This window comes from Corylus avellana, chromosome 4, assembly GCF_965113065.1.
Source record: "Corylus avellana chromosome 4, dhCorAvel1.hap1.2, whole genome shotgun sequence".
Classification (NCBI taxonomy): domain Eukaryota; kingdom Viridiplantae; phylum Streptophyta; class Magnoliopsida; order Fagales; family Betulaceae; genus Corylus; species Corylus avellana.
The window spans coordinates 22532417-22556619 of NC_142493.1; the positions used below are offsets into that span (position 1 = coordinate 22532417).

General features: G+C 36.1%; 3 protein-coding genes across 3 annotated transcripts; 2 read left to right on the forward strand and 1 right to left on the reverse strand.

Moving 5' to 3' along the window:
- Positions 1 to 1323: 1323 nt before the first annotated feature.
- LOC132177417 (ankyrin repeat-containing protein At5g02620) lies at positions 1324 to 7129 on the reverse strand. The gene is made up of 3 exons (XM_059589723.2): positions 6021 to 7129; positions 3632 to 4041; positions 1324 to 2691 (listed from the first exon to the last, which is right to left on the reverse strand). Exons 1-3 carry the CDS (start codon positions 6532 to 6534, stop codon positions 1831 to 1833), a joined length of 1785 nt encoding a protein of 594 aa, XP_059445706.2. The 5' UTR covers positions 6535 to 7129; the 3' UTR covers positions 1324 to 1830.
- A 7672-nt stretch (positions 7130 to 14801) lies between these two features.
- LOC148586466 (uncharacterized) lies at positions 14802 to 19066 on the forward strand. Its single transcript, XM_088515649.1, has 6 exons — positions 14802 to 15239; positions 15342 to 17131; positions 17231 to 17488; positions 17580 to 17688; positions 17775 to 18090; positions 18549 to 19066. Exons 1-6 carry the CDS (start codon positions 14802 to 14804, stop codon positions 19064 to 19066), a joined length of 3429 nt encoding a protein of 1142 aa, XP_088371775.1.
- Positions 19067 to 19323: 257 nt separating this feature from the next.
- LOC132169072 (uncharacterized) lies at positions 19324 to 21336 on the forward strand. The gene is made up of 7 exons (XM_088515650.1): positions 19324 to 19425; positions 19531 to 19761; positions 19855 to 19947; positions 20046 to 20147; positions 20242 to 20791; positions 20894 to 21002; positions 21282 to 21336. Exons 1-7 carry the CDS (start codon positions 19324 to 19326, stop codon positions 21283 to 21285), a joined length of 1191 nt encoding a protein of 396 aa, XP_088371776.1. The 3' UTR covers positions 21286 to 21336.
- Positions 21337 to 24203: the final 2867 nt, after the last annotated feature.

Below are 24203 nucleotides of genomic sequence, written 5' to 3' on the forward strand. Positions count from 1 at the left end.
CCGCCTCGGACTTGCCCGGGACCCGCCCAAGACTTGACCGGGACCCTCCCGGGACTTGCTCGGGACCTCGCCGGGACCCCGCTGGGACTTGACCGGGACTTGCTCGGGACCCTCCCGGGACTTGATCGAAACCCGCTCGGGACCCACCCGAACTTGATCGAGACCCGCCCAGGACTTGCTTGGGACCTCGCCGGGACCTACTGGGGACTTGACCGAGACCCCGCTGGGACTTGACCGGGACCCGCCTGGGACTTGCCCAGGACTTGATCGGAACCCGCTCAGGACCCACAGGGACTTGACTGGGACCTGCTCAGGATTTGCTTGGGACCTCACCAAGACCTGCCCGGGACTTGCTCGGGACCTCGCCGGGTCCCAGTCAAGTTCTGGGAGAGTCCTGGGAGGGTTTCGGGCGGGTCCTGGGTGGGTGCCGGTCAAGTCCCGGTCGGGTCCCTGGTGGATCCCGGTTAGGTCCCGGGCGAGTCCCGGCGAAGTCCCGGGCGGGTCCCGAGTAGGTCCCGGGTGGGTCCTGGTGAGGTTCCGGGCAAGTCCTGAACAGGTCCCGGATGGGTCCCGGACGAGTCTCGAGGAGGTCCCGATCAAGTCCCGGCGAGGATTTGGGCGGGTCTTGGCAAAGTCTATCGATTTAAGAATGAGATGCTTATAGTCGAAAAATAATTTACGGTTTTCAAAACCATAAACCATTTTTCGAAAATTAAAGAAGAATTTTCGGTCAAAAGGAAAATATTTTCCGTTGACCACTATTTTACGTCGAAGTAAACACTGTAAAATACAGAAATCATTTTCTGAAAACCATTTTACGTCGAAATAAACGGGGCCTTAGTCCAAGCCGTACTAATTCCATAGCCTGCAAGGATAATTCAACGTCTTAAATTCATAACATTTGGAACCTTTCCTTGTTTCATTATTTATGGTCAGCACTTATCAAATGATCTAATGGGTATAATGCCCAAATAGTCAAACACTCCAAAAAAAAAAAAAAAAAAACGCCAGCACACTCTAAACTAGCTTTCAAGACTATCACATTTGGTCATGTTAATGGGTATATTAGCAGTAAGCATCTCAAATGGCCTTCGCTGCAAACAATATATAACAGCCAAGGCCCTAAAAATGATACAATAAGAAGCATTTTACTTTTATAACTTAAATTCACTCTCTGTCTCACTGCCATGGTCACATCGATGCTGTTCTTCCTCAAAGTTGCTTTCATACACACCCAAAGCCACTCATTTTTAAGGCCCCAATGCCATGGTCACATGGCACACTTACTGGAGTTCCAATCAAATTAAACATAAATTTAGAAGAGAAAAAGAAATTGTAAGCTGATTATTAACATCATAAGCCACTACAGCATTTGCACATAAATGGAGTATCTATGACCTCCAAAACTTGTAGTTAAATAGACATTAATTGTTGGCACCCCCAGCCTGCTCTTGAGCTCTTAACAAATTCTATACTGATCTCTAGGATACAATTTGATTACTTATCTAAATCACGGTAATGTAAATACCATAGAGGACCACCAGTAGAAGGAAATTGGGGTACCCTTTTAAATGAAGCTTTTGTGTAGGTGCAAAGCAAGCACTAGATGACAATTTGAACAACCTCATACCCTCTTCACCTGATTGCTGATGTCGAGTACTCTTTTCATTTCTTCTTGTACTCACAGAAAACCTCAGCTTGAGCTCGTACAACCATGTGTTGATTACTTGGGCAGGCGGGGCAGATAGTTATATTAAGCTATAGATTGAGGTATATTAGGCTATCCAATCCTTCCAACTTATGCTTTACTTCTCCCAAATTCCAATGATATCAGAGTGCATACATCCTCTTATATTCACTGTTCAAAATCTCAGGTTCTGATGCCATAGAAACAGAGAAAGAACGAGATCGGCTCCTCTCAGCTTTCCTTATGTTCCTCAATTTCTTCTCCTCCATTCTATGTAAAATGACACAATAGCACATGGAGCCAATGGTAGTAAGCATGATTGTAGCACCTATTACTGTAGCACACATGGCAAGCCATTGGGAGTGTGAGCCCACCACCACGTACGCCAGAGAAATGAAGGCAGCTGAAATGAAGAGACAAGCCAGCCACATAAGCTTGTTAATCACAAACACAAGCTGCCTCTTCGCCTCTTGTTCTATAACGACTACGGATGTTTGGACTACAACAACAGCCAGGGAAATGAATAATGCCAGGCTATCAAACACGATGAAGATTATGAAAGCCGGATTATTTGCTATATTGGCCTGTCCAAGCGAAGTATTCGCAATTTTAGTCTCAACATACTGGCCAGGTACAGTAAAGATGGCTGCAAAAGCAACAGTAGCAATGAGAACTGCAACAACAGTTGCAGAGTTTATGGCATTGTTGAGACCACTAATGTGAAGCTTTTTTAGCTTCTTTGCAATTTTCTGGACCCTGAAACCAGTTTGACGGGTCTGTTGCAGTTGTGATTGGACATCGTGTTTTATGTCACTGACAGTCTGCTTAAGTTGCTTTGCTGCACTTGGAGGTTTTCCGTCTTTAGAATTGGTGGCCCCTGCTTCCCTTAAAATGGAGACTAGTTCTGGAGATCCATATTTTTCTGCAATGTCAAGAGGGGTCTCTCCATCCTTGTTCATGGCATTGATATTAATACCCTCAACTAACATCAGACAACGTACATTCTGCAATGACATGAAGCCAAATTTCAAAAGACTGTAAGAAACCAAGTAGAAACAGGAAATAGAAATAAAACTGAAATGAAGAAGTTAGGATATTTCAACATTTTATCTCAATCATAAACAGAATTCATTATCCGGTTAGACATAGCTTCGCTTTGGTTAAAATCCCAGTCGCAAGGTAGTTTCATCCTATATCATTGTACCAAGATTCTTCCCTCCTCAATCAATCAGCAGTAGCGAAGAGGGGAGGGGGGAGATTGTATAATTACATAGAAAAAGACTGGTCAAAACATAAGCAGTATGGCATCTGTCATCATAAGAAAATACAATATTTCGAGGCATAAGTTACATGCAAGCTTAAAAAGAGAGAAGTGAACAAGTAAAGAACAGATTATATGTTATTTCTGTCAGGATATCATCTGAGACCTTGAAACAATAACAGAAGTAAATGATTAAATCATCCTTTATAATAACTGGAGAAAAGAAGATAAAAAGACACTCCCTGTATGTGTATCGTTTTTGAAGGAAGATCCCCAATCCCTGAAATGCTGAGATTGCGACATTGAGCAATCAGTTAAGTAACTTTCGAGTATATTAGCTACATGCTTAGCAAGTTGTATATTCACTCACACCTATCCATGTGCTTGCAAGTCCCCTCCTAAATAAGGACGTAGATTTGGTATTCCAATGCCAACGAACCAAAATTGCAGTTCTAGACTTTTGAATTCTAACATTTAATTCTGCTTATAATTGGAACATATTAATTCTTGCCTTAACAGGTATCACAAAATTTAGTTTTAGTGGAAACATCAACCAGTGCATATACTTGTTGTTTTGGATGAGAAAACAGAGGATTGACATATTTTGTAGAGTGAATTCACTGCATTGATTTATATAAATTGAAAAAGAATAACAGTTGAAAAATAAAGAAATCAGGAAGCACCTGAACACGGCCTTTTTTTATGGCAATATGCAACGCTGTGTTTCCCTTATTATCCTCCAAACTCAAAACCGATGGGTCAGGTTTTATCAGTTCCAGCACAATCTCCTCATTTTGCCCTTTCACAGCCATGTGCAATGCAGTTTGGCCTTTTTTATCAATCCTAAAGCCAGTGCTTACGTCTTTATTTAGTAGGGCCTTTACAACCTCCAAATGCCCCATCCTCGCAGCAGAATGAAGGACAGTCTTGCCATTGTTCTTGGCTATCTTAACAAGGTTGGAGTCTGTTTCCAAAAGAAGGTTGACTATGTCAATGTGGCCCTGAGTAGCAGCTGTGTGTAAAGCCGTTGAATTGGAGAGATCTGTGGTCATGGCCAAGTTGGGGAATACTTGCAAAAGTTCCTTCAACACCTCTGAAAGATTTAGATTTTTTTTTTTCCCATTGGTCAGTATAATGAGAGAGAAGAAAATCTTCAAGACAATGAATAACATTTTAATTGGTAAATCCCTATACAAACTTATTATTTTTACACAATAATTTACAAATTTAAATGACAATAATGATAAGTAGATTGAAGCAATACAACCAGTATCAAGATGACCGTAGTATATTATGGGGTCTTATATAAGTTCCTTATATTGACAGCCTGAAGTAACCAATAAGGAAAGAGAGTAATGCACATGCATGCACACAAACTTGCACATGCTTACCCACTCCCTGTAAGTACAATTTCAGGAATTCTATGAAACTCTCAATGGGGGGACGAGAAAAAACAAACACGCAGAGATTGCTGATGCCATATTGGTTGAACTCAGAATCAGAAATAGTATGTTCAATTTTAAAACAAATTAACTGAAAATTAACGCACATATAGGCTTCTTAACAAAACATAACACAAATATGGATTACTGCCACAGACATACAGAGAAGCCTTTCACCAAGCCCTTCACCAAGCTATATCTCTAACCTACATTATATCAGATCAACACACTTCAAAATGAGAAAGTACAGTAATGAAGAATGTAGAGTTTAGAACATGTCCATACTGCAACCTCAATTAAGAGGCATGTAATATCATCGATTCTCTAGCTCAATTAGAGGTACAAACTCTGTACTCCATTTTGAAGAATATATTTTCAGTATCCTATTTCCTTTAAGCGTACACAACAATGACCAAGGAAAGTATATGGGTTCTTATCACATTTCAAATACGCATACTAGGTCATAATTAAAGAGACACTTTTTTTCCTCAAGAAATGACATCCATTATTTCGATTCTCAACTCAAGAAAGCACTAGCCACATATGCTCGGTTACTCTAAAATGACTAGTCGAAGTTACAATTAGAGGCCCCTAAAAACACTAAAGCACTAGTTACATCTGCGAGGTTAAGCCAAGAGGACTAGTCGAAGTTACAACCAGAGGTCCTTGAAATCACTTACAAAGTTTAGTTTAACTTAGTAAGAAACCAATTTGGGACTTAGCAGCCATGCAACAAAGCAAGATTGGACTTTCAAGTAGTTCCAATTGTATCAACTAGTTCTTTTGAAGTAATAGCATAGCTATGGATAACACTTTTTGGGGTTATGACAAACGGTACCAAGGAGCAACCTAGTAACACCATTGAAACTAGAGCACTACAGCGTAGCGTGGGCTCTGACAAGAATGTTAGGGGATTTGAGTGGGAGAGATGACGCCCTATAAAGTTAGTCCTACATTAGGCAAGTGAATTGCGAAGTTGTAGAATAGGTACTAAGTCCATATTGGTTCCTTAGTATAATTGATTTTATAGAGCTACAATTGTAGCTTCAATTGGTCATTTTGGAGTAATAGCATAGATGTGGCTAGTACTTCCCTAAGTCATGATAATTTTTTGCATGACCCTAATTGTTTTTTTTTTTTTTTTAACCACCCACTTTAGATTATGCAACAGCAATTCAACTCCTCCCAAAGATAAATGGGACAAATAACTTTTTAAGGGCATCTACATGACAATCAAGCAAATAAAGAGAGCTAAAGAATGAAGGGGGAAAGATGAGCAACGACTGTCTATTTTGGCAGAAAGATAATCTCCACACCTTTGGATAAGGCTGTGATGAATTTCAATAATATGGGGTGAATTAAATAACAAGAGATGACATATTTCCTAGAAATTTCCGTGAAGAACCTGAAGGAAGCCATTTTCATTATCACATACATGTACAACGTGACAACCATGCCAGTTGAACATGATCAACACCTAGTTGCCTAAAATGGTTAAGCTACTATGAAATGGCCAGATTTTCATCTAAATCAATGGAGTTGTAATCAACAAACTACTACTAAGATTGGGTATCAAGAATAGCAATAATGGGGATTATCTGCAAGACAAGCAATCGGTTTACATTCTTACCCAGATGACCCTGCTTTGCAGCAATATGGAACGGATCATACCCGTTCCTGGCAGCAATAGATGCGGTTTGCAGGTCCAAATGTTTCAACATCTCCCCAACAACCAAAGCATGCCCATTATCCGCCGCAGCATAAAGGGGAGTCTCCCCCTCCTGGTTCTGCCTTGCCAACAAATTCTTGGCCTCATCACCATCACAACTCTGAAGAACCTCCCTCACTCTACTTAAATTCCCTGCCCGAGCCGCCAAATGAAGGGGCAAGTCTCCTCTTTTTCCCGGCGAATCCTTGCTCTTCCTCCTATCACCACTTATGAAACTCAGCTGTTTTTCCATGACTATGCGAAAGCTCTTCTGCTTCTCCATCAACCCTCGAAAACTTTTTTGCTTCTCCATAACCCCTTTAAAACTCTGTTGTTTTTCCATTGCCCCACGAGCATGACCCTGCTTTTCATCGACCCCGCGAAAAGTCTGTTGTCTCTCCATTGTAGCACCCCTAAAGCTCTTCTGTTTCTCCATGATCACCCGCAAAATCCCACCGAAAGTAGCAGAAAATCTCAAAGAAATCCCCTTCCTTGTATTTGGGATTCTATTTGTCCATGATCAGACAAAAACTGTTGCAGCAAATTCTCAGTATGTCTCCACACGTATCACCTCCACTAGGTTGAGATTCTGATCCCCAGATTTCTTTGAAGCAAAAAAACCTTCGGCAGATAAATCAAAACACTTTTTTGCACTTGAACTCCAATCTTCCTACAGAGAAAGTTATTCCTTTCCAAACTGAAAGTCACCCAATTTAGGAATCAAAACCTTTCTTTCTCACAAGCTGACAATCAATGTTATATACCTTGATATTAAGCTCTCCCGCTAGATTTTTGATGTGCAGAAAAAAACCCAGTTGACACTTCCACTGAATCTGAAAACCCAAAAACTGATTTCTACAAGTTACAAAAAGGACTCAGCAGATCAGAAGCTCAAAACCTGATGTTTTTCTGAGACCAACCCAGGAAGAGAAACTGAGAAAACATCATTATTAGAGCGAGAGCAAGGCCACCTTTGGTTTCTCTAGTAATTGCTGAAGACAGCAGGACCGCACGCACACACAGACAGCAACATATCTTTTAATAAAGCTACTTTATCTGAAGTTTTTACTCATGGGAAGTGAGGATAAAGAACGTTTATTTATTTATTCATTTTTACCTTTTTTAATTATTTGATATTTTATGTACCACATTGAGAACTCGAATTTCAACGTATATGATAACTTCAAAAGAAACGTTGAAGTGAAGGACAAACTGCTGCAAAACTAGTACTCATTAATTATTAGAACAAGTTGAAAGCTTGAATATCGAGACTAATTGGAACTTGTATAACTTAATCAAATCTTAATGTATTTTATTTTTTCCTACATTGGTTGTTTCTCAAATTTAATTATAGCTTGTGATATAATTAATTTTTAAAAAAAACCATTAAGAAACAGATTAGTAATTCCCTTACGACTTTTAAGAACCAAATTGGAAATGAAATTTGTATTTGTAATAAAGGCTAACTGTCTATATATGGAAAGGGTTGCAAGTTCAGAGAAGGTTAAATAATTGTTTATCGGGTCTAAACAAATATTATCCACCCGATTCCGATACAAAGAAAAATTGAAAATTTGATTATTACTTTTTTATCCTCTCCACAACAATCACCTGCATATATGCGTATGGTGGTGATATTATTGGCCGCCATTGTCGTTTTCTTCAGAAATAGCAATTATGGTCGTTTGAAAGGAGCCAAGTGGCTCCAAGTCAAAGCGAAAGGCAACCAGAGCCGAAGGAAAAGCAGACACGATGGAATCACAATATATCTATCGTCACCGACCGTTGTGGCCTAACTAGATTGTTTGTTTGTGCTGTACTCATTGACCCATTCTTCTTACGCATCTTTATTTGTCGAAAAATATGTTATATATCATGTTTTTATTCGATATATATATATATATATATATATATATAATATGATGTTCATTTTATGTACATCTATGTTAAGTAAACATGTTTTATTTATCCTTAATCAAAAGGAAAAAGAAAAACAAAAGACACCAATAATAAATGGAGCGTACTAATCAGCGAAAAAATATACTAAATCAATGAAAAAATACGGGAAAATGGATGTTATAATGCAAAGAAGCATTTATCATATTTTATAATGCTGATATGATACCTTAATCATTCTTTAGATTTTGAGAAATGGTGCATGAACTTGTAAGTACTTATTTGCAAGTGTTTACTTATTGATATGATAGCGAAAATCATCACTGAATTTTAAACGGGTTAATATGTATTTGATATGTCAATGGTCAATGTTAAATTACCACTTATCTAAAAAACTTAAATTTCTAAGAAGAGATAAATTTAATCACTTAATCATTAAGTTAACACTTTCCCTCACGTGTAGGCTCAAACTCTCTTTTAATAGGTGAGACCTAGCACGTGAAATATTTAATTTAAATTGGGGGTCATTTGACGGAGTCAATGTTCGAACTCATGACCTTTGGTTCTGATATCATGTTAAATCATCAATTATCTTATTAGAAGAGATAAATTTGATAACTTAATCATTAAGTTAACATTCAATGAGGATTTTTCTTATCATATTAGAGAGTAAGTACTTAGAAGTATACATAGCGTTTTTCTAATTTTTTTTTTTTTTTTTTTTAAATCATGATTGATATAAGGGTTGGTTGGGAATATTGTCACATCAATATTGTAAGAAAAATATTTGATAAAAATGTAAGATTCATCTTTAATTAGTACTCTTAATTAAAAGTAAAACAACAAAAATGCAACACCCTAATGAATTGTAAGATTAAAGTTTGTATAATATGCAAACCTACACACATTTTTTATATGGTTAAATGTAATAAAATAAAATTTAATAAAATTTGAACAGTAAAATAAAGACGAATCCCCTTTACTTAAAGTGGAGTGAATAAATGTCACGAAGTGATTCCAAAGGGCCTGGCCGGTGAGGATAATATTCCCCATTTTTACAGTCAAATTGGAACATGTAAATCCATGTGGTGCAATCAAATCAAGTTCTTAAGTTGGTGATCTATAATCACTTTTGGGCCAACTAATTAAAATGGCGAATCCGTCTAGAAATAATTTTTGAAACATCTTTCCATGTGAGTAGAATTAGAATAATTTTTTTTTTTTTTTTAAAAAAAAAAAAGATAGAAAGAATCAGGTAAAAACCAATACATAACGAAATTGGGAGAAACCAAGAAAATGGTCTCCATGTGGCTTACATGGAAATCTGCTGAATTAGATCATGAATGTTGTCCAATATGATATAAATAGTCTAAATAGATGACGAATCTTCTAAAATAATGAAGCCAAAAATCCAAAATAGATAAAAGAAAGAGAGAGAAAAAAGAAATTAGAAAAGTTAACTCCACCATCTCAAAACACTTTGAGAGTGGTTCGATCGCCTTCTAAAAAAGTTGAAGGTGGCCGAACATTTTCAACTTTTTTAATTGGGAGCGGTAAATTACTTACAAAATGTGATTTTGGGGCTGTTGGGCCGCTCCCAAAATAACTATGATTGAGGGACATTTTATTTTTGTTAGCTCTTTCTTATGTTGCTCGTTTTCAGCCGATTATTACAAACAAACAGTTAAAAACAAACAAATTGTAGGCCATGTAATTCTTCAAAATTGCAGGAGATCTCAACCCTAGTCCCTAATGTTTTTTAAAATTATCATTGAATTGAAAATAATAATAAAATTATTGGTGATATATATATATATATATATATATATATATATATATATATTCTGAATTTGCCCTTCAACCATCCATGTTTGATGTGCTGCAAGTGACATCACAATTGTTTGAATTGTAAATTTGTAGTATTTTAATTTTTTTTTTTTTTGCTTTGTGTGGTTGGGGGAAATATTTGAAAACTATGCCCAAAATTTAGAAAACTATGGAGTAGTCGTTATTAAGTTTGGTAGGTTGTAGCTTTTAAAGTTTTTTAAATATGAGAATTTTCAGCTCCTCTTGTATTTCTCAGAAGCTGTCTAAAAACACAATTCGGGCATAATTGAGTGCCATATGATACAATATATGTGAAAAAAAAATAAAAATAAAAAATAAAAAATTGAAGTAACTTCTATGATATGATAAGTGTTACGTGAATTGTTATATATATGCCTGATTCAATTCTACTAGAACTCAATAATTTTTAAGACGACTAATATAAATAAGGCTTATTTGAGTAATTTTTTCTGCGGAGAGTATTATGAACTGCTATATTAAGATATAAAGAACTTGTAGTTAAATTATTTATGAAATAGATTTTTAAATATCACTCATTTTTAACCGCACATTAAGATGTTGAAAATGTCAATATATGGAGTAGGTAGGTTATGCTTAAACAAAGTCTTAAACATGGCATGCCTAACTGTCTATTCCGTTTCTAAATACTTCTAGAATAACCAAAATCGCTACTAATTGGTCCACGTGCACACATTTGTACACGTCATTCTACATGCATCGCCACAACGTTTGCAGCCGTCATTCGAGTAGCTATTGCTGACCGACTTTTTAACCTTTCTCTAATTCTCTCGCATTCTTGCTCTAGAAATTTATAATATATTAAAGAAGAAATATAAAGAGATATATTAATAAATAGTAGTAGACCGTTGGAAATTTATGGATATAATTTGTATTGTTAATATGTAAGTTGATATATGCCTAAAATTTGCTCCAAAAGTGTAATCAAATCCATCAGTTAGGGACCATTGATAGCTTGGAAACTGCAACCTTTGTTGACTGGCCGGTTGATTCATGAATTTCAGTCAAATGGAATAGCGTCATATAGGATAATGTCATCAATTAACGCTACTAAGCTACAAGCGGCTGCGGGAGTTCATTCTACCATGGACGTCAATAAAATAATAAAATAATTTTTTTTCATTATATATTATATTTTTATTATAATATGATAAATACAATCAAAAAAAGAAATTTTACCATAATATATGTATCACAAAAAGTATATTTATATGCCAAATTGATATATTAGTTACCATGTGTTGTAATATTTGTTACAAATATTCATTTTTCAGTCATTTGAAAATGTTTTATCATTTGATAATATCTTCATGAGTTTTTATGAGAAATAAAAATCATCTTTAACCGTTTTGGTTTATAACCGTTTGTATTTATTACTTGGTTATGAGATATAATTTTTATGACCATTTGTATTTATTACTCGGTTATGAGATATAAATTTTATGACCGTTTGTATTTATTACTTAGTTATGAGTTATTAAATAAAAATTGGTTTTAATTGATTTTTTACTGTTTTGACCGTTAGTCTTTAACAAGTTTTATTGTAGTTTGACCATTTGATTATTAACAAATGTTTTACCGTTTTGTGGTATTATGACCATTTGGTCATTACTTATATAAAGAAAGAAAACATCTCCAATTCTATGGAAGTGTGAGTTTGCAACAAGAAAGAAAGAAAGGCAAACTCATTTTCTTTATAAAAGAGTTTAGTCCTATTTTAGAAGACTAATTACATAGAATTCTATTCTATTCAATTTCTATTTTCTCTTTACCGTTCTTTAACAAGAAGATCAAAGGGTTGTTCTATTACTCTTCGTTACTGGAAGTGCGTCTTTAATGAAGATAGACGCTATAGTCTAATCCTGTGAGGTTACATGTCAAAGGATCCGATCGCACTGAGTTATACACTCCGGGAGCACTACAAAAATATTAGGGTGTAGTGACGTGGCAACTGTTCATACGAATGGTGCCACGTCACTATATTGTAACGTGTTAAAAGATAACACGTTACCATAATTTCTAGTAACGTGGTATTTTTTACACGTTACAATATAGTGACGTGCAAAAATAGCACGTTACCATAATAGTAACGTGGCAAAATGCCACGTTACCATATTGTAACGTGGTAAAATGCCACGTTACCATATGCTAACGTGGCATTTTACCACGTTACCATATTGTAACGTGGTATTTTACCACGTTACAATATGGTAACGTGGCATTTTGCCACGTTACAATATGGTAACGTGGTAAAATGCCACGTTACAATTTGTCCAAAAATAATTTCTATATTTGTAATTGTAATTATTTGTCCAAAAAATAATTACAATTTGTCCAAAAAATAATTTTACCACGTTATCTTGATAAAAAAATTATTTATTTACCAAGATAAATATTAATAATAATTTGTCCAAAAAATTACAAAAAAAAATATTAATAATAATTTTGATTAAAAAAATATTGGGGCTTACAACTTTGTGATAATTGCCCTAGAAAGATCTCATGCTAAATATTAATATTGTGAGTCCCCAGAGAAAGATCAAAACTTAAAAAATATATAGCTAAGATATGCCTCTACAACAGAATATGCATTAGTGGTTGTGTTTTACAACACTAAATGCATCATTACTACTTCTTATGTGTCAAGCATGGTAGACGCTATCAGTTCTATAATATTAACACTATGCTTTATTTCATAGGATATGCAGTAATTGATAAGATTAACCCTATCAATTAATTAACCAAATTAAGGAATTGGCAAATGTATATCAATCCCTTAATTAAGCATGGTGAAAATATATATATATATCAATTTGATTATGTGTAATCAAGTTGATAATTATCAATTAATTAACTTAAAATAAATTTAGTTTAATTTCATAATTGCAAGTATTATGTAATATGATGTTTAAATATATCAAGAACTATGATTATATATTAAGCTTGATTAGTAATTTGCAAGTATATATATTAATATAAATTACAGGTTTATATCAAATAATTATATATATATATATATATATATATATATATATATATATATATATATATATATTAAGAGTTATAATATATATATATATATTAAGCTTAATTATCAACTTAATATCATATATTTATATCAATTAATTATATATATATATATAATATATATTAAGAGTTATAATATATATATATTAAGCTTAATTATCAACTTAATATCATATATTTATATCAATTAATTATATATATATATATATATATATATATATATATATATATATATATAATATATATTAAGAGTTATAATATATATATATTAAGCTTAATTATATCAACTTAATATCATATATTTAAATCAATTAATTATATATATATATATATATATATATATAAAATATATATTAAGAGTTATAATATATATATATTAAGCTTAATTATATCAACTTAATATCATATATTTAAATCAATTAATTATATATGTATATATATATATATATCTATTATTAATATATATATATATAATTTTAGTAACGTGCCACATAGGCACGTTACAATTTGGTAACGTGCTTATGTGGCACGTTACCATTTGGTAACGTGTCTATGTGACACGTTACCATTGTTTCATCGGGACCATGCGCTTCGATCTGGCCTGCAGCTGTTTCAATTTTTTTTTCTTTTTTCCCTGCGCGCCCCTCTTTCTTCTTCTCCTTCTCTGGTTTTGTTCTTCTTTTCTCTGGTTTTTTTCTTCTTCTCTCCTTCTCCTTCTCTGCGCAGCTTCCTCCTCTTTCTTCTTCTCACATTTTCCAGCCACCTTCTCCTGAATATTTCTCTCACATTTTCGACCTTGCTTCTAGCTTCCTCGGATTTGTAGCCGGCAGCCACTCATCACCTCACGCCACCGTCTTCTAGCTCTCTCCGCCGGCGAACTCCGCTCCGGCCGCCAACTCATCTCTCACTTGTTTTTCGCCCATCATCAGGTATATATATATATTTTAAGTAGTATATATATATTGATGTGTAGTTTAGAATATTTTTCTCTGCAGTAATTAATTAAGGGAATGGAAAAATTCATTATTGTAATGTATGGGTGTATAGAAATATTGTATATGTGTATGTTAATGCTTTTTTTTGTTAGCTAGTCAACTTATTAATTTGGTTGAAATAGATTAGTTTTAGTGTCCTATGTTTGTACGTACGTAGAAATGTAATATTGTTTAATATGGGCATGCATGCAAAATATTTATAGACACGTAGGTCTTTAGTTAGATAGTTTGAAATTAGCTAATTAAATGTTTTTACATTGTGTATGTTTTACAAACCTATATATTATATAAATGATCACTTATATGTGACATAAAATATAGAAAATAGATTATATAAATCATTTATATAAATGATTACAAAAATACATAATAAAAAATACATAATTCTATCAAATAATTTTTTTTTTTTTAAAAAAAAAAAACTACCTCGGCAACTAGTTACATGAATTTTATTTAGGGTCCCCATATGAAATTAAAATTACGTAACTTTATTTTTTTCAATAAAGTGAGACAAAAACATAACTTAAATTTGTTTTATTTAGGGCCTCGTAACAAATTACAATCTTTTATTGAGTTGTTTAATATAAGTTGGTTTAGGTTTTGCAACTTTATATTAGAGTACATGTTATTAAATAAACAACGAACGTAGAAATTCTTTTCCAGTACGGTACCCATGACAATGGTATATAATTTTGTATTATAATGTGGTTTAGGGTTTGAAATACCGCATTACTTCAAGTCATGTAAACTTTTAGTAGAAAAAACAACAAATCAGAATGAAATAAAAGAATAACAATAAAGTAGTTAACAACAATTTACTTATTCACTGTTAGGGTTCCAATGGGCCATAGTTATGCATTTATGCTTACGTTTAGCTTAATTCTTATATATTTATGTTTCTAATGTACGTAGTAACGATATGGACAAGAGTTGGATGAAGAAATCAAGGGGTACGACGGAATACAGAGAAGGATGTAGAGCGTTTGTAGAATTCGCAGTTAGGAACTGTGACACTCCCGACAAACTTATTTTGTGCCCCTGTAAGACGTGTCGCTGTAATAGGAGACACCCCCCATGTTTGGTATACGACCACTTGACAGGAGGGAAAGGAATGTGGCCCCAATACACATTCTGGATTTATCATGGCGAGAGGCCTGTTCGAGCTCCCGTAGATGGCTCGAATTCATCACATCCGGCAATAGCTGCGGGTGCAAGTTCTGAACAGGGTGGCAATATGCATGCCATGTTGCGTGATGCATTCGGCATGCACGAAGTTAGAGTTGACGATAGGGAGCCTCGGGTTGAGGTGCATGGAGAGGAAGAAGACATTGTGGATGACGAAGCCGATGGAGGTGACGTACGAAAGTACGAGGAATTGCTTAAAAAGGCAGACAAACCGCTTCATGATAAGACCAAACATAGCAAGCTGAGTGCTACTGTACATCTGTACAATTTGAAGTGCATGGGTGGAGTTAGTAATACGATATTCTCGTGTTTCCTCGATCTAATCAATCAGTTGGTTCCTGTAGATGATGGAGCCTTGCCAGTTAATACATATGAGGCGAAACGGTTTCTTAGGGACATGGGACTCGGGTATGAGAAGATTCCAGCTTGTCGCAATAATTGTATGTTGTTCTGGAAGGGCAATAACGATTTAGATTCATGTGTTAAATGTGGAGAATCTAAGTGGAAGGACGAAATTAATTTCGACGAGGATGGCCACCCCATAACGTCGAGTAAGAGACGTCTAGTCAAGGTTTTGCGGTGGTTTCCCATCATACCACGACTACAGAGGCTTTTTATGTCAGAGCATACTGCACCCTATATGAGGTGGCATGCAGAAGGCCGCACTAAGGACGGCGTTTTGAGGCATCCTGCCGATGGCGAAGCATGGAAGTCATTCGACAATTTGTATCCGGACTTCTCATCAGACAGTAGGAATGTAAGACTTGGCCTAACCTCAGATGGATTTAATCCTTTTGGGAACATGACCACATCTCACAGTACTTGGCCTGTAATGCTTGTACCGTACAACCTGCCTCCTTGGATGTGCATGAAACAAACGTCTTTCATATTATCCTTGATTATTCCAGGTCCAAGTTCACCTGGAATGGATATAGATGTGTACATGCAACCGTTAATTGAGGAATTGCAGCAACTATGGAGTGTGGGGGTACGAACATTTGATGTCTCATTGAAAAAGAATTTCATGCTCCGAGCGCAGTTGATGTGGACAATTAATGACTTTCCGGCATACGCGGACTTGTCTGGGTGGCCTACAAGGGGTGGAAAGGCATGCCCTTGCTGTATGCATGCAACAAGGTCTAGACGGTTAAAACACGGACATAAGTTTTGCTTTATGGGGCATCGGCGATACCTGCCCATGGATCATCCGTGGAGGCGAAAAAAAAATACATTTGACGGTAACCGAGAACTTGAATGTGCCCCTGATGTTCCAGATGGAGATGAAATCCTAAAACAGTTAGAAGGGATAGCATTTGGGGATGAGAGCGCCGGTAAGTCAGTTAATATTGATACTTCACATGCAAAGAGAAAGAGAACTGATAATATCTTGTGGAAGAAAAAAAGTATTTTCTTTCGTTTGCCGTACTGGAAGGATAATTTATTGCGGCATAACCTTGATGTCATGCACATAGAGAAAAATGTGATGGACAATATACTTGGCACAATTCTAGACATTAAGGGAAAAACGAAGGACAACCTTCAAGCACGAAAAGACTTGCAAGAAATGGATTTGAGACAAGCACTGCATCCTTTCACAAATGATGATGGAAGAATCTATATGCCTCATGCTTGCCACACAATGTCTAAAGAGGATAAAGCTAGTTTCCTAAAAGTGCTTCGAAATATAAGGGTGCCAGACGGATATGCCTCGAACATTTCCCGATGTGTAAAACTTAAGGACCGGACGATCTCGGGTTTAAAGAGTCATGACAATCATGTATTGATGCAACAGCTTCTCCCAATTGCATTGCGTGGATCACTGCCCGGTAACGTAGTTAGACCGCTAGTTGAAATTTTTGCATTCTTCAGGGGCATATGTTCAACTGCGTTGACCCAAGAGGATCTGACCCGACTTGAGGATGGGATGTATACGACTATGTGCAAGATGGAACAGATATTCCCCCCCAGTTTTTTCACAAGTATGGTTCATGTTGTGGTGCACCTTGCCCGTGAATGCCGTCTCGGTGGACCGGTACAGTATAGGTGGATGTATCCGGCAGAGAGGTAACATTTACTGAAAAAAATTAAAACTAAAATTTTGTTGCCATTTATTTATTTTAAAACAATGATTAGATGTAATAATTAGTTAGTTTTGATATGTAGGAGCTTCGGGGTGGTCAAATCAAGTGTGCGAAATAAAGCGGCTCCTGAGGGTTGCATTGCGGAGGGCTACATAGCAACTGAGTTGGTGGCATTTTGTTCGATGTATTTAGAGAACGCACCGACATTCCACAATAGGCCGCAACGAAACCCGGATGGGCCTAAAGGAGCTGGAACCCGAGTCGTTCTCAACCGTCTCACGTTGACACAGATTCACCGTTACATCCTATTTAACTCAGATGACTTCCTCCAATTGCGGACGTTAGTATTGTGTAATGAATATATGCATGCTCATATCATGCAACAACGTTAGTTGTGAATTAAATTTAATTGATTTTATTTCAAAATGTAGGCTACATAAGGATTCGATAAGACAAAGTGCAAATAGGGGGCGAACGATTACGGATGATCATTTGGAAACCCTACATTTTGAGCAATTCTGCGATTGGTACCGTGACTACGTAAGACTAATGTCACCCCTTATAAATTTCATAATGTTTCATCAATGCACTAACAAAACTTCATCATTATTGTATATGACTCGTAGGTCGATAGTTCGGACGATCGACTTCGGAAGGATATGGGTGCCAAACTAGTAATGCATTGTAGAGGTCCGATGGTCTCAGCAGTCCAATATAATAGATATGTGGTAAACGGCAAGTTCTTTCGAACTGTCGCACATGATGTGGGAAAAAGGTCTCAGAATAGTGGCGTGTGCGTGCCGACTGTTGATGGCGAAACATACTACGGGAAAGTAACTCAAATACTTGAAGTGGAGTATTACGACAGGACAAAATATGTTGTGTTCAAGTGTGACTGGGCGGACACCACAAGGGACAGGGGATACAGGGTGGACGAGTATGGCATAACGCTTGTCAACTTCAAAAACCTTGTCCATAAGGGGGACCTGATTAGTGATGAGCCGTATGTACTAGTTTCCCAAGTGGAACAAGTTTTTTACGTCGGAGATGAAAGGAATCCAGATTGGGCTTGCGCGGTGAGGACGAAACCTAGAAACATATACGACGTTGGTCAGGGTCAAACGCCTGATGATCCTCATGCCAACTATCACGAGATCGAGAGTGAGCCACTCACTTTAAACAATAATCAGTTGTACGATCCGCACGATGACATCCAATATGTCCGACCCGGCTTTGCACCAATCGAGGCGTATGGCATTTCATATGAAATAAATATTTTACATTTATTGATTTGTTGTTACTTATTAATTTGTTCATTTATTAATTTTTGCGTCATATATGCAATGAATATTTTTCACACTATACACATAACTAATTGGGTGCGTGCTGTATTTCACAAGGTCCTATGAGTACTCGGGGGAAGTCAAGAGGACGGCGGGGAGCCGCTTCTACATCGAGATCACACCATGTCCTGACAGATAGTGAGGCACAGGAAGTTGTTATGCTTATGCAGCAGCAATCAGGGTATCGACCTATACTTCCGGATAATGTAGACGAGCAGTTACATGCCAGAGACGATCATGCCTGTACCCTAGTCTCCACATCTCAGCTAGCTGAGATATCCCAAATACTCGCGGAGGCAAGAGGCCCGACAGGCCTTACACAGTTTGGGTATCGATATGAGCCTAGTCCTTACGAGCCTGGCGCCTCCATGCGTATGCCATCCCCGCCACCCCCATTGCCGCATGGCTTTTTCGATCAGCAGCCAAACAGCGGCGCACCTATGGATAATAGTGAGACACAGCCTGGTGAAGACATGGATGATGGGATAGGTGAGCAGCACGATGAGCATGATGATGACCTTGCTTGGCCAGCATTGACTATTGACGAGGTTCGCACGATAGGTATGTATGTATGATATTCCGAATCATAAATGTGTACATATTTATGCATGATGGTACATATAGTTAATTAGTACATAAATTCAAATAATGTATGTCTAACCATTTGTGTGCTAATATATACTTCATCATTGCAGATAGGGCGGGTAACTTTGAGGTGTTGATCGTAAAAGACTCACACAAGTTGTGGGACATTCCTGATGGAAAAAGGGTGGTCATGGAGTATAATGGCGCGTGGCAGCCCGTAGGACAAAGCGGCAAAAAATTTAGACGGATGATAGGGAAGACGTGCAAGACCGGGACTTTTATCAAGCTATCCGACCCCTGGAAGCATGTACCAGAACAAAGCAAGGAAGATTTATTTGAGTCATTGATGGTAAGTGTAGTTTAGATGTTTGTACTTTATGATTTGTACCAGTCTAAAATTAAATAATTTGTGAAACAACAAACGCTTTAATTAGAGCCTCGTTAATTGATGCAGAATTACTTCTATATCATGCCTGGGTCGGATATGGCGGCAATTAAAAAAGATGCTTTTAGAGACATGGGGGAGAAGCAAAAGCTTTTGAGGCACAAGTTGAGGCAGAAGCTCATGATTCAGAGCGACGACACTCCTGGGACAGTGTCGGCAAGGATGGCTCACACCATTTCAAAGTACAACCCAAGAGATGTGGAAATATTGTTGGGAAAATGGTGTACTCCCGATTATCAAGTAGGTTATGACTTCGAACTATTTGACTTTTGTTAATTGTAATTATTCTTTGATGGCTTAGCGATTAATTATGTCTACATATTGGATTCGTAGGCTTATTGCCAGCACATGAAAGACATACGCAAACAGAATGAAATACCGCATTACACAGGCTCGAAGAGCTTAGCAAGAGTCGCACATGAGGAGGTACTATACTACTCTTACTTACCATGACTATACATATTTGTGATATATTGCGTAGTATATATCATAAATATTTAATTGATGCTTTCAATTTATTGCAGTTTATTAGTTCAGGCAAGACTCCTACACGAGCGGTCACGTATATCAAGTCCCATACAAAGTCAGATGGTAGCCGTCCAAATCCGGTGGCCGCAGAGAGAATCGTAAGTGTATTAACTTATTGTCGTGAATCTATTGTTATGTATTAACTTATTGAGTCTTATTTTATTGTATGTAAATGTGAATGCTCATGTATAGGCTCGGATGGAAGAGTTATTGCCAAATGACCCTGCGGAGCAGGTAGAAGGGCCCCAAGGCACAATTAGGTGGACACCGGATGATGCTTATGCTCAGGCGCACAACAATAAGCCAGAGTATGCGGGTCGTGTCCGTGGAGTCAGTAAGAATATCTTGCCCGCACCTGGCACTAGCTACTCATACTATACACCGTCCCAAACACGGTCGCAGAACCGGGGCGGCCCGATGATATCGCGCGAAGAATTTGAAAGAGCCATGCAATCAGAGAGGGAGAAGCATCGTCACGAAATGGATGAGCGGCTGACGCAGCAGAGTGAGGAAATTACTGCTTCGGTGACTGCGGCGGTGTCTGCACGGGTTGCTGAGCAGGTGGCTGCTCAGATGGCTACTCAGATGGCTGCTCAGATGGCAGCGTATGAGGCCCGGATTCGCAGCCTTGAGGGGTCGAGACGTATGGGCTCCGATTTGGAGGTGACGACTACCCGGAATCCGCAAGATGCGGAGTCCCCAGCCCGAGTGATTGTGAGATCCTCAGTTGATAGCAGATCAGGTAACAATATATTTTTATTGTTTTTATTTGATTAACACAGTTATCTTATGAGTCAAATAAACTTTGTTCGCATTTAACACAATTGCAACGTAATATGTATAGATGACGTAAGAGTAGAAGCTGAGGACGATCATAATGACACCACACTTCAGACGCCGGTTGGTCAGAAGTCTCGTTTGTCAATACATTATACCCGTCGTTCAGGCACCCCGTAAGTATATATATATATATATATATATAGATATATATGTGCATGGAGCATGAAGCTTTGTATAGTTACCATATTTGTTGAAGTTGTCTCATTGAATAAACATGTATTGTTCGTACAGTTAATATGTGTTTGTGCTTTGTATAATTAATATGTGTTTGTGCATACATAGTTAATATGTATGTCGAGGTTGTATATGCATGTGATAATTATTTATTAGGAGTTTAAAGTTACAAATGTTCACTAATTAGCTAATTGATTATTCGTTTTATCTTTTTGCAGTTAATGCGGCGCAGATGATTGATCACGATGATTTGTGTATTATGATGTTGTATTGATCACGTTAGTTGTATTGTATTTTACTTTTTATTACAAATTTGTACGTTAGTTGTTTGTATACAGTTATTATTACTTAGTTACACGATGTTAGTTATGATTATGCATGGGTTGATTATTGATGTTGGATGTGGGTTATATATGTTGGATGTTGGGTCGTTGGTTGGATGCAGGAGAGTAGAAATGTATGCTGGTTGGTTGGATTTTTGGTTGGTTGGATGCAGGAGAGTAAAAATGTATGCTGGAGAAAAATTACAAAAAAAAAAAAAATTTCTTCCCTGTAAATTTTAGTGACGTGGCATACATGCCACGTCACAAAAGATTGTAACGTGACACATATGCCACGTTACTACTAGTGGTAACGTGGCTGCATGTGCCACGTTACTACCAGTAGTAACGTGGCACATGCAGCCACGTTACCACCAGTTGTAACGTGGGAAATCTGCCACGTTACAACCAGTAGTAACGTGGCACATGTGCCACGTTACTACTAGTGGTAACGTGGCTGCATGTGCCACGTTACTACTGGTTGTAACGTGGCAGATTTCCCACGTTACTACTCGTAGTAACGTGGCATTAACCACGTTATAACCAGTAGTAACGTGTAATTTTACTAAACGTTACCAAATAGTAACGTGTTGTTTCTGACACGTTACAAAATTTCATTTTGTTACGTCCAATTTCACTACGCCCCAGACACGTTACAAACAACACGTTACAATACTTTAGTAACGTGGTAACCCCATATACACGTTACTACTTGTCCGTAACTAAAAAAATAAATTTTTGTAGTGGAGGTACAAATCAACCTTTAAGGACAACGTTCTTGCGTGATTCTATAGCACATTGTGAGATCTTTCCATACTCTACATTTCATCTCTTGTATTTTATTTATTTTATTGTTAATTTTTAGATTGTAATGATTTTATATCAATGAGAATTTGTGCACCATCCAAAATTATTTCCAACAATCTTAAAGGTTGAGTATGATGGTTGCACAAATATTTTGATTAGTATCATAACAATAGTATTTAAACTTATGAGAAGTCAAATACTATAAGAGTTTGCGGTATGCAATTCGCATATGAAAAAGATGAAATCAAATATTGAGTGGAAAGATTTCGTATTCATTTGTTAGAAAAAAAAAAATTAATTTCATGTGTAGTTATTGAAAATGAAATATTTTGATTGTAAGAGTTTTCAATTATTTGAATTCAATTTATTGATTGTCAAATAATGTTTTATTGTTGGGTCATGAATCTTGCAATAAAAGTTGAGTCTTTTATGATATTTTAGAACTTAGCATTTTATATTGTGCTAAGCTTGTTGGAAAACATCCATGATGATTAATAATAACAGAAGTGAGTAGTTATTCATATTGTGATGAAAAAAAATACATAGGCATTGCTAAATGTGTGCAGAGAATACAACTTTGCTAAAGATTTTTGCAGGTAAGCACATAGTAAGAGGAAGAGATGTGGTGTGCGTATTGAGTCGATTGGTTCTCATGACACCTAGTTGGTATGTAGTGACGACAATCTATTTTAAAAGATCTTGGAGTAAAGCTGTTGGCTCCGCTGTGAGTTTTAAACTCTGATTCATAGGTCTTATTTTTTAAGACATAATATACATTTCATTTATTAAAATGAAAAAAATTCAAGTTATGAAGGTGCTCATTGATTGAATTAAAGCTGGTGCAAAATTTTTATAATTACATGAATTTTGTATATGATAAGTGGTGGCTTCTATTGATTCATCTATTTCAAAGAAGAAATAGTATCTAGCATTTATGTTAGCTATGACATGCTAGATTAGCATAAACACTTTAAGTTATTTGGTAATTCCTCATATATATCATTCAGCTTTCATATTTCTCTGATATGATGGTTCAGAATAAAATATATGTGATTATTGATGTTCATTTGATACATGATAACTTTATCATATCATAAGAATGATATCATTGGCGTATTTATTAAAATGAGTCAATAATAGTTTATTATCATTTGGTTGAGCTTGATACTTTGTATATTTATTGGGGCTTTAGTTAAAAATATTTTATTTTTAAAATCTTGATAGAACTTGAAATATGCAATCCATATATATATAATTTATAAGAATCATGTTTAAAAATCACAAGTGGTGATTACTATTTTTTAAAACAGCTTTAGAAAATTGTCAATTGATAGAAAAGAAAGAAGAGAAAATAACATATCATACTTAGAAAGATGAGCTCATAGAAGTCATTTCTTAAAGCATTTGTGCGCTATTATTAAAAATTGTATTTTCTTGTGATTTTTTGGTTTATTCCATTAATATTTAGCATGATAAATTTATACATGTAAATCTTGGCTACATCAAGAGAATGAAGAGGAATTAGAATACTGGAATAAATTATGCATGGTATGATTATCAATTTTTAGGCTATCTACCAAAGTGTGGGGGGAAGCCTTTATTTTGTTTGTCATATTCATAAGCATTGTTTAGAATACCTCGAAGTGTGGCGGTATTTGACAAATATTATATTACCCAAACCTAAAACGAGGAAACCTGGTTTTAAAACCTATGATTGTGATTTTTTTGGTTTTGCATATAATAGTTCATGCTATAGATTCCTTATTATCAAGAGTGATGTTTTATATTACAATAATATTATTGAATCTAAACAATGTTATTATCGTTGAGCATGTGCTCCTTTGAAAAAAGAAAGGAAAAAATATTTCATGATTTTTTGGTGCTTCTAATAAAATTGTTGATGATGTATAAGAATTGAGAAGAAACAAGCGAGCTAGAACGAAAATGAATCTCGGTATAGATTTTATTGCTTATATTGTTGATGATGATCCAATATATTATGGTGAAGCAGTT

Coding starts and splice junctions, on each gene's coding strand:
- LOC132177417 (XM_059589723.2), bottom strand. CDS start 6,534: ATGGAGAAACAGAAGAGCTTTAGGGGTGCTACAATGGAGAGACAACAG. Junction 4,042..6,020: donor TGCAAAGCAGGGTCATCTGG/GTAAGAATGTAA, acceptor TAAATCTTTCAG/AGGTGTTGAAGGAACTTTTG. Junction 2,692..3,631: donor TAAAAAAAGGCCGTGTTCAG/GTGCTTCCTGAT, acceptor ATGTCATTGCAG/AATGTACGTTGTCTGATGTT.
- LOC148586466 (XM_088515649.1), top strand. CDS start 14,802: ATGGACAAGAGTTGGATGAAGAAATCAAGGGGTACGACGGAATACAGA. Junction 15,240..15,341: donor ACGAAGCCGATGGAGGTGAC/GTACGAAAGTAC, acceptor TACAATTTGAAG/TGCATGGGTGGAGTTAGTAA. Junction 17,489..17,579: donor GACTTCCTCCAATTGCGGAC/GTTAGTATTGTG, acceptor TTCAAAATGTAG/GCTACATAAGGATTCGATAA.
- LOC132169072 (XM_088515650.1), top strand. CDS start 19,324: ATGATAGGGAAGACGTGCAAGACCGGGACTTTTATCAAGCTATCCGAC. Junction 19,426..19,530: donor ATTTATTTGAGTCATTGATG/GTAAGTGTAGTT, acceptor TAATTGATGCAG/AATTACTTCTATATCATGCC. Junction 19,948..20,045: donor CAAGAGTCGCACATGAGGAG/GTACTATACTAC, acceptor AATTTATTGCAG/TTTATTAGTTCAGGCAAGAC.